General features: G+C 43.3%; 1 protein-coding gene across 1 annotated transcript in view; it reads right to left on the bottom strand.

Moving 5' to 3' along the window:
* Nucleotides 1–11121, bottom strand: part of SUDS3 (SDS3 homolog, SIN3A corepressor complex component) — a 41037-nt gene that overhangs the window by 26933 nt on the left and 2983 nt on the right. Inside the window, exons 2-5 of the mRNA XM_017529561.2 lie at nt 10465–10534; nt 5770–5825; nt 4262–4333; nt 332–351 (exon numbers count right to left, since the gene is read on the bottom strand). Of these exons, the coding sequence (XP_017385050.1) occupies nt 332–351; nt 4262–4333; nt 5770–5825; nt 10465–10534 (218 nt within the window). The remainder of the gene's footprint in view (nt 1–331; nt 352–4261; nt 4334–5769; nt 5826–10464; nt 10535–11121) is intronic.

Below are 11121 nucleotides of genomic sequence, written 5' to 3'. Positions count from 1 at the left end.
CCTGGGAGGTGGAGGTTGTGATGAGCCAAGACCGAGCCACTGCACTCCAGCCTGGGCAATAGAGCAAAACTCCTTCTCAAAAAAAAAAAAAAAAAAGTCAATAAGCAGTGAGGGGTGAGTCCTCCTTATTCCTCTGTGATAAGCAGAGGCTGCACAACAAGTGAACAGACAGGATGTCTGAACCGAGACCAAATGTCCTTTAGTCAAACAGAACAGTGGTGAAGACTTCCAAAATATCTACTTGGTGATAAAAGGAAAGTCCACCAGATCAGGACAGCAAGATTCCAGTCTCAGAAAGAGCCTGCAAACCCAGAAGATCCATGGTACTTACTTCTAGCTGGAGGAAGAGTTCTGCAAGAGATAAAAAGTGCAATTAGATTTGCTAGGCTGTGCCACCTTTCCAGACAGCAATGTTAGCATTCATTTAGAAGCAGTAATTGTTTTCTGAAAGCATGTTACACAGAGCACATGTTTTCATCAGTGAAACGCTGATATACACGAAGGGAAAGGACGCAGGAAGTACTCAAGTGTAGTTAAAATGTGGCCCTGCCAGCCTGCCAACATGGCAAAACCCCGTCTCTACTAAAAATACAAAAATCAGCCAGGCATGGTGGCATTCGCCTGTAATCGCAACTACTCAAGAGGCTGAGGCAGGCAGGAGACTCACTTGAACCTGAGAGGCAGAGGTTGCAGTGAGCCAAGATTGTGCCACTGTACCCCAGCCTGGGTGACAGAATGAAACTTGGTCTTAAAAAAAAAAAAAAAAAGTGGCCCCGTGGCAGTTCTGCCTGAGGGAAAAAAATGAGCAGCAGAAATCAAACTACTCTGGCAAAATAAAGTTATCCTTCCTTTCACTCAGTGCACCCTCAACGGTCCCCACATGGCTGGATGGGTCAAAAAGAAACAATGCAATTACTCCAAAAGCAGAGTGGATACAATGTTTTAAAGCAGTGGTCCCCAACATTTTTGGCACCAGAGACCAGTTTGGTAGAAGACAATTCTCCCGTGAACTGGGGCAGGTTAAGTGGGCAGGCAGCAGGTGGGGGGGATGCAGCCCAGTGGTCCACAGCCTGAGAGATGGAGAATCCTGTTTTTTTTTGGGTTTTGGGTTTTTTGAGACAGAGTCTCACTCTGTCACCCAGGCTGGAGTGCAGTGGCGTGACTGCAGCTCACAGCAACCTCTGCCTCCCAGGTTCCAGCAGTTCTACTGCCTCAGCCTCCCAAGTAGCTGGGATTACAGTTGCATGCCACCAGGCCCGGCTAATTTTTCTATTTTTAGTAAGACAGGGTTTCACCATGTTGACCAAGCTGGTCTCGAACTCCTGACCTCAGGTGATCTGCCTGCCTCAGCCTCCCACAGTTCTGGGATTACAGGCGTGAGCCAACATGTCCAGCCAAGACCCCTGTTTTAAAGCACTATATGAAGGGCTATGTGTAGTAAGGAAGGACCTTCACAGAGAATCCACAAGACAGAGGCTCCAGGCACTCTTGGGGCTTCACTGTCAGGTGCCAAGCTCTGCTCATGCAGGTGTCTGCCCCTGCAATGCCCTCTGATTTCCTGTTCACGTTCCCAAGTTCTTGACTGAATGCAGCCCACTCCTGAGGCCTTTCCTGATGACTTTTCACTCATCAAGCCCTTCAGATGCCTTATCTAACAGCACTCAACAACTAAGTTAGCACCTACCATGTACCAGTTGATTCGAAACTGTTACCTAGCAGCTTCCCTCACACCTAGATTTACAATAGAGTAGAAACCTGTCTACAAACCCACAACTTGAAGCAAAATTGGTCCATGGCTTCTACTCTTTTCTGGGTGGCAGGGGGCTGTGCATACAGTCCACAAAGATTCTCGGTGGACCAATAACTCATGGAGATGCTATTCTCAGTCTTCTATGGGCCCCTTGGCAAACTTGGCAAATGCTACGAACCCCGTCCCCAGAAAAAAGCACATATACAAATTCACACAAACTGCACAGAATTTTGACAGTTCCCGGAACCCCAGATTAAGAGCCCAGATGTCAATGAATACTTGTTGACAGAGAAAATCAACTGAGGAAAGGGACAAGCCACTCATCATTTTTTTAGCCCCCAGAAGTCCTACCCACTTTGGCACTGGGAATTGCTGGGGATAGGAACCAAGGCACACCCAACCCAATGTGATCATTCCTGTAACAGCTTCAGACCTGTACCATGCACAAGTGGGCCAGAGAGCTGGACTCCTGTGCCATTCCAAGAAATCATGCCTTGCACCAAGTCGAGATGACAATTAGCACTTAGAGGTGCCAGTTGCTGCAGTTAAAGCAGCCAGACACCACTAAAGCAGGTGGTTCATCTCTGCAGAATGTACTTTTTAAAGCTCAAGTCGTGACTGATTTAGGAGCTCTTATACATTTTTACCTAGGGGAGAGAAATGTGAAAGAACACAGGAGGGCCAGGCTTGCTGGCTCACGCCTGTAATACCAGCACTTTGGGAGGCCGAAGTGAGCCAGGCAGATCACCTGAGGTCAGGAGTTCGAGACCAGCCTGGCCAACATGGTGAAACCCTGTTTTTGCTAAAAATACAAAATTAGCCAGGTGCGGTGGCAGGCGCCTGTAATCCCAGCTAATCAGGAGGCTGAGACAGGATAATCGCTTGAGCCCGGGAGGCAGAGATTGCACTGAACTGAGATAGCACGACTGCTCTCCAGCCTGGGAGACAGAGACAGACTCCATCTCAAAAAAAAAAAAAAAAAAAAAAGGAAAGAACACATGAGGACAGGATTGAGAGTCTGAGCAGAATGAAGAAAAACAATTCTATACTCACTCTGCTGTTCTAACTTCAGAAATATGACTCACATCCATTTTCTTTCCTTATTTCTATCCTATGCCAATTCCATGAGGCATTGATATTCCCCTCTACAGATGGGGAAATTGAGGTTTCAAGAGCAAATATTCTACTTAAAAGATCAGATCTAAAGTGAGGAGGCAGGATTGAACATAAGACCACCTCCTTCCACAAATGCCATCTCCTTTATCTGCAAAAGGGGAAGTCTAAGAAGAGCAGCCAGTTGAGGATTTTCAAGACATCTCAAGGAGGTGCTTCAGGGACTGAGTAGAATGGGATACAGCAGGGAGAGGTAGGAGGCGGACAGGCAGAGGGTTAATAGCCGGGGCTCCACTTTCTCAGTGCCCACACATGCTTCAGCCCCTTTTCTATCTGTTGGTATGCACTGGGCAGCTTCTCACTGAGGAGATAGAGTGAAGGGTTGGAAAGTCACTGGACCAGAATAAAAGACGACAGCAGCATGAGGAGTGGCACCCAGCCCTCATTTTAAAACCCATCATTACTTCTACCATCACAGGAACAAGGACTCTGCTGGCACCCAAACTGCTGGCTGACGATGAGCTTTAAAAATTCAACACATACACAAGATTCCCTGTAATCTGAGGAATCCATGTTTACACACTTTCAATAGCTGTCACATCTTACTTTCTGCATGGTTCTTTAACTCATAGCGTTCCTTAGCTTTACACATGTGGTATCTTGTCAATGCAACGGCAAGTTTCCTAAAGTCAAGGCAATGTGTTACATGACTGTATATTCATCACGGTGCTTCGATGTAGCAGGTGCTCAATTAATTTTTGTTAACTGAATACATTTACTGTATACAACTAATCAAAGGTGTGCCTTTTCTCTAAGTTCTTATAAAAACAATACAGGAGGAAAATAACAAGAGGACTCTCCCCAGTCCTAGCACAGAATTCCAAAAGAAACAAACTTAAAAGAGGACAAAAACAACCTACAATCCTTTTCCTCATCAGCACTTCTCACTGTACTTCAGACCAGCCATGCAGACATGAGCAAGAGGGTGCAAGACTACTCTTGGGGTACCAGGGAGAACAACCTAACTGCAAGGAGCCTCCTTGGACACCCTACACTACTAGGCCGTTCTTTAGCAACAGAAGCAAAAGATGAAACGATTTGGGCCGGGCGTGGTGGCTCACGCCTGTAATCCAAAGCACTTTGGAGGCTAAGGCGGGTGGATCACCTGAGGTCGGGAGTTCAAGACCAGCCTGACCAACATGGTGAAACCCCGTCTTTAAAAAAAAGATGAAACCATTTTCCGTAACTGCAGCTTGGAAGTCTCTCTTCTGCAAAACTCTCCTAGACAGAATATCTGAGATACAATTTGGAGAACGGCTTTTAGGGCTAACTTACACTGATGATCAGCAAATGGTCGAACATTTAAAGATGATTCATTTCCATTTAAAGGAGCCTTACCTGCATTCCGTATCCTCTCTTTGTACTGCTGATCTAGTTTTTTCATTCTCTTCTGATATTCCTGTAATGTACCTGATTTCAAGCATTTAAAAAACAAAGTTATTGTGAGTATCAATCTGCTCTACATTTTGTTTCCTAAAATTATTCTCCAGCATCAACACTGTTTCAGTAATACCAAAGGAAAACAAAAGCCAAAGGAAGTCACAACTCGGCAGTTAACTCTGGTTCTTAAGCGAGGCACACAGCAGAAACCATTAGGGGCCTATTCAAAGTCCACCCAACCCAGTGGATCAGGGTTCTGTAGTGAGGGAGGGGGAGTGGAAAGGTGCCAACATCTCCACACTATTCTGATCAGTTGCTGCAACAGTCTCAATCGACGGGCCTTCCTTTCCTGGAAAAGGTTCCTTCTCCTTCAGCAAGGTCTAGGTCAATGCTGTTAAGAATTAACGGCAGAACCTTCTGCACTGGTAGAAGTGTTTCATATCTGCAATGTCCAATATGGCAGCCACTAACCATCTGTTGCTATTTTAGCACTTGAAATGTGGCTAGTGGAACTGAAGAACTGAATTATTAATTAGATTTAAACAGCCACATGTGGCTAGTGACAATATTAAACAGATCAGATAGAGATTCTAACCAAATCGCTATTTATTTCATTGCTCTTCCCACAAAACAGTTAATTATGAGGGGCCCATCTTGTGGAGAGAAGCATTTCCTGATTATAATGCCTGACCACAGGTTAGTCTAAGGGCGTGGATCACTCGCAAGCAATAAAAGCACATGGTAGAAAAAGCAATTTCACTGACAAGGGGACTCCACAATATGAAACCAAAGAGCTCACTGCCACAGCTAACTGTCCCTGGGGCCTCACAATGTGCACACCACTGTGCTAGACGCTCCTTGCGCAGAATCACATCTACTCTTACTATCTTCATTTTACAGATCAGAAAACAGATTAAGCAAGAGAAAGTGGCATGCCCAAGGTCTCATCACTAGATGCAGGGAACATGGGATTCTAACCCCTCACAAAACCGCGGAGCCGGCGCCTTAACTCCGAAGCTGCACCGCCTTTAGCAGCCAGTGGCATCTGACAAAATACCATCCACTGTTAATTTAACAAGCAAAAAGGAGAAAGCACAATGTGAATAATCCACAGGTCATTAACATTTGATTTAGAAAAAATAGTAAAACTTTATTCTTTAATAACAATGTCCCTCCTAAAAATATCTAGCTTTAGGCACAGTGGCATTCAATTCGTATTCCATTGAAAGCCTCAAATGAGATTTATTTGAAGAAAGAATCTCATACATATTGGAAATAAATTTTTCAAAATCAAGGAGTTTAAAAATCACCACTTTACTGACAGCAAAAGACAGCAAAATGTGTACTGGATAGTTAAGATCAGCCAGTTATTTAAAACTCCCATAGAGAAGTGAAATACACAGATTTCAAGGGTTTGTAATATTAAGAAACATATTTAAAAATGCAGAATTCAATCACACACCAACCTTCTTGTAGTTGTTGCAACTGCCTCTTGAGAGAAGCCAGTTTGTCCTGATACATCCTATTAAAAAAAAAGAGAAGTCACACTACCGGATAAAAACATTCAATATTCAATTCCAAAACAACCTACCCACAGAAATGACCTGGGTTGTTAAGGGAATATCATTAATGTTCATTAATGCCCTTCAGGAAAGAGAGGAAACTAAAGTCGGCCTGCTAGCTTAAAATGCATCAGCAGGCTGGGCGTGGTTGCTCATGCCTGTAATCTCAGCACTTTGGGAGGCCAAGGCAGGCGGATCACCTGAGGTCAGGAGGTCAAGATCAGCCTGGCCAGCACGGTGAAACACTGTCTTTAAAAAAAAAAAAAAAAAAAAAAAACAAATAGAGTAAACCTCTGTCAAAAAAAAAAAAAAAAAAAAAATGCACCAGCAGCCACAGGTATCAGAAAACAACGAGAACTCTGTTCCTCCCTCTAATTTTGTAGATTCTCACAGGTTATCCCACCTTTAAATAATCTGTCTAAAACTTACAACTATGAAAATAGCAGAGTTTAATAAATAAGTGACAATGATAAACAGGCAAGAACATACAAAAAAAACAAAGTATGATGCCATTTTTTTCTGAATTTAGAAACAATACATACACAACATAGAAATGGCATTAAACACAAGTCTTACATCGACTCTACAATTAGATTATAAGTTAGAAGGGAGTAAGATTATGCCTTCAGCATGTTTTTCTAAACAAATAGGCTTAGCTATGTAAAAACTAAGTCAATAAACCTTCATGTCATTTTTTTTAAAGCACTACTTTTTTAGGATCAGAGAAATAATAGTAATTCAGAAACAAAAGTTAAAAGGCAGCATTTATTTGCAGCCCCAGCTGGATGAGAATACACAGCACACACAAAGCAAAAGCATTTGGAATGTTATTTTTTTCCTCTCACATCTAATGGATTATAGGCAGTCATAACTTCAGCAAGTCGGCTTGAAGGTAGATTCCACACATAAATCACATTTCAGCAAGTATTTTTGCTTCTACCTGAATAACACCCCCAATTTAACAGTGATAAAAACAGGATTTGTGATCTGAAAGAACACTGTCCAACATATAACAAGCACAATAACCTTCTGGTATATGTGCTGCTAAAGTGAGCATGTGGGCATGATAACTTTTTTAGTGCTCAAATAAGGGCTGCAAATACAACCCAACTCTCTGTTAAGCGGGAGAGCAGACAGAATCTGAGACTCACAGATGTCTGACTCTTTTAGGGCAAATTCTTATGTACTTTCAGTGTTCACCTTGAATCATACAACACATTCCATTTTAATCAAAACTATTTTCTATATCATCAAATACTAACAGAGGCCACACAAGGTGACTCATGCCTGTAATCCCAGCACTTGAGGAGGCTGTGGCGAGTGGATCACTTGAGGTCAGGAGTTTGAGACCAACTTGGCCAACAAGGTAAAATCTCACCTCTACTAAAAAAAAAATTCAGGCCGGGCGCGGTGGCTCAAGCCTGTAATCCCAGCACTTTGGGAGGCTGAGGCAGGCAGTTCACAAGATCAGGGAGTTTAAGACCAGCCCAGCCAACAAGGTAAAATCTCACCTCTACTAAAAAAAATATTAAAACTTAGCCAGGCAAGGTGGCGGTGCCTGTAATTCCGGCTAATCGGGAGGCTGAGGCAGAAGAATCACTTGAATCTGGCAGGTGGAGGTTGCAGTGAGCCAGGATCACACCACTACACTCCAGCCTGGGCAACAGAGCAAGTGAGACTCCATCTCAAAAAAAAAAAAAAAAAAAAAAAAAAAAACCAAAAAAAAAAAAAAAAAAAAAAAAAAAAAAAATACTAAGGGACACAATTAAAAGACCATCTCAAAATGCTGAAGCCGATCAAGTACAGAAGAGAGAACAAATGAGTAAACTACGTACAAGTATTTAGAAATCCAAGCTATCAAATTTTCCAGCACTTTGACAGTTCCAGCCAATACTTTGAATTCTGAGTCTGTCAATACTAACAAACTGAAGAATCAACAGCAGCAAAAAATTCACATTCATGGAGATCATGCATGAGGAAAGTAACAGGTATGTAAAAATACCTCGCAAATGGTCAAGGTTAAATCAAGCTCTTTGCTTGAAGAGAATAAAGAGCAAGCAAAGCTTCAGAAATGAAACTGTGAGAAAGATCATATTAATTATTAAAGCAATTCTTTTTAGTCCAAAGTAGGAGGATCACTTGAGGGCAGGAGTTTGAAACCAGTCTGGGCAACATCATAAGACCCCGTCTCTTACAAAAAATCAAAATATCAGGCAGACCAGGCATGGTGACACATGCCTGTAGTCCTAGCTACTTGGAAAGCTGAGGCAGGAGGATCACTTGACATCAGGAGTCTGAGGCTGCAATGAGCTATGACTGTGCCACTGCACTCCAGCCTGGGCAACAAAGCAAGACCCTGTCTGTTAAACAAAAGAAAAAAAAGCTGAGCACATTGGCTCATTCTCATAATCCTAGCACTCCGGGAGGTCGAACCAGGAGGAATGCTTTAGCTCTGGAGTTTGAGACCAGCCTGGGCAACATAGCAAAACCTTGTCTCTACTAAAAACTTTAAAAATCAGCTGGGCATGATGGCACGTGCCTATAGTTCCAGCTACTTGGAAGGCTGAGGTGGGAGGATCAATGGATTGAGCCACGGAGGTTGAGACTGGAGTGAGCTGCTATCGTGCCACTGCACTCAAGCCCAGGTGACAAAGCAAGACCCTGTCTCAAGAAAAGTGGCCCAGCACAGTGGCTCAGGCCTGTAATCTCAACACTTTGGGAGGCCAAGAAAGGCAGATCACCTGAGGTCAGGAGTTCAAAGACCAGTCTGGCCAACATGGTGAAACCACATCTCTACTAAAAACACATACAAAAAAACAGCCAGGCGTGGTGATGCATGCCTGCAGTTCCAACTACTCAGGAGGCTTAGGCATGACAATCACCTGAACCTGGGAGGCGGAGGTTGCAGTAAGCCGAGATCGTGCCATTGCACTATAGCCTGGGTGACAGAGTGAGACTCTGTTTCAAAATAAAAAAGTAATCTGTCTTTATTCAGCACTGGTTAGACCTAGCTGAATTACCCCCTTTGAGTTACAAAGCGCAAAAACAATGGCAAAAAGCCACCAAACATTTGCAAAAAGGACCTTAAAGGAAAGGAATGTGGATCATCTTGCTAAAACGTAAAGAACTTTAAAAACCTAACACGTTCAACAAATATGTATTAAATATACTTTATACTGTCTTCCAACTGGGTGTATGCTAAAACTGAGTGGGATTTTCGTTTCTCTGGATCTGTTCAACTGTGGCTCTGTCTGAAGACAATGAGAAAGCTTAGGTGAGAACATGTGCAAACATGGACAGAGCACTGGCCTAACAGTCAGCAGCCGGTCGGGTGTAGCGGATGGATCACTGGTAATCCCAACACTTTGGAAGGTCGAGGCAGGTGGATCACCTGAGGTCAGGAGTTCGAGACCAGCCTGGCCAACATGGCGAAACACCATCTCTACTAAAAATACAAAAATTAGCCGAGTGTGGAGGCACATGCCTATAATCCCAGCTACTCAGGAAGCTGAGGCAGGAGAATTGCTTGAACCAGGGAGGCAGAGGTTGCAGTGAGCCAAAATCACATCACTGCGCTCCAGCCTGGGTGACAGAGTGAGACTCCATCTCAAAAAAAAATTTTCTTCTGAATTAAATAAATAAATAAGAGTCAGCAGCCCTGTTTTTCAATCATGGCTTCTCTGAGCTCTCCAGGCCTCTGGCACCTTGTCTAGCATGTTAGTGCAGTGAGTTCATGCTCATCTGAGAACCCAGTTGCTTCAAGACACTAATTACCCTCTTTGTGCACTGGTTTTCCCATTAAAAAACAAAAATAAAAGGCCAGGCATGGTGGCTCATGCCTGTAATCCCAGCACTCTGGGAGGCCAAGGTAGGCAGATCACAACAAGGTCAGGAGTTCAAGACCAGCCTGACCAGTATGGCGAAACCTTGTCTCTACTAAAAATACAAAAATTAGCTGGGCGTGGTAGTACACGCCTGTAATCCCTGCTACTCAGGAGTTTGAGGCAGGAGAATCGCTTGAACCTGTGAAGCGAAGGTTGTAGTGAGCGGAGATCGTACCACTGCACTCCAGCCTGGTGCCAGAGCAAGACTCCATCTCAAATAAAATAAAATAAAGGAGTAAGTGGTAAAAGGTCCTCTCCTGTTGTATAGCTTCATTCCCTCCCCTGTGTCCATTTCCCTCAGGATCTTTTCTAGAGAGTACTCAACAGAGTCTTATAACGGGAAGACCGATTAAATGTGATTAATGTAAAAAGGAGAACTGCAAATATACAAGGTCTTTGGAAGCGCTTTGGTCAAAACCATACACGTAAGATCACTACAGATTAAGCATTCCTTATTTAAAATGCATAGGAACAGAAGTATTTTGGATTTTTTCAAATTCTGGATTATTTGCAATGTACTTACCAGCTGAGCATCCCAAATCCAAAAATCTGAAATCTGAAACAGTGCAATGAGCATTTCCTTTGAGCATCACGCTGGTACTCAGAAAGTTCTGGATTTTGAACCATTTGAGATTTGAGATTTGGGATGCTCAACCTATATGAAGATTTTGTTGTCAATTCTGTTCCAGAAAAGACACAGAAAAATCATACTCACTGTTCTTTCATTTCTACATAGTCTTCTTCATCATGCTTTGCCAGGTCAGTTTCACTAGCATCCTCAGTGTCTGAATAAAGTTAGGAAACAGGGACTAGTTAAAATCATAATTCACAGAGTTTGTGTCACCTGACATAGAACATGCACTTAATACACTCCTGTAAAATCAATTTCTATTCAGTTTAGGCCTGCAAAAAGCCATCAATGAAAAACATTACATACAGTTAGTTTGCCATCCCTATCTGCAGATGTGAAACCTGTGGACACAGAAGGCCAATGCAAAGAATTTGAGCATCCTCAGATGTGGTATCCATGAAGTCCTGGAACCAATCTCCCATGGATACCGAGGGACAGCCATACTTCAGAAAAGAAAAAGCCATTTCCAACTTATGGTCGAATTTACACAAAAAGCTTGCCTTTAATGCCTGTAATCCCAGCACTTTAGGAGGCCAAAGTGGGCAGATTACTTGAGGCCAGGAGTTTGAGACCAGCCTGGCCAACATGGTGAAACCCTGTCTCTACCAAAAACACAAAATTTAGAACCAGGCACCGTGGCTTACGCCTGTAATCCCAGCACTTTGGGAGGCAGAGGCAGGTGGATCATCTGATGTCAGAAGTTCAAGACCAGCCTGATCAACATGGAGAAACCCTGTCTCT

The sequence above is a fragment of the Cebus imitator genome, unplaced genomic scaffold, assembly GCF_001604975.1.
Source record: "Cebus imitator isolate Cc_AM_T3 unplaced genomic scaffold, Cebus_imitator-1.0 Scaffold59, whole genome shotgun sequence".
NCBI lineage: Eukaryota > Metazoa > Chordata > Mammalia > Primates > Cebidae > Cebus > Cebus imitator.
This window is presented reverse-complemented; position numbering and strand designations above follow the sequence as displayed.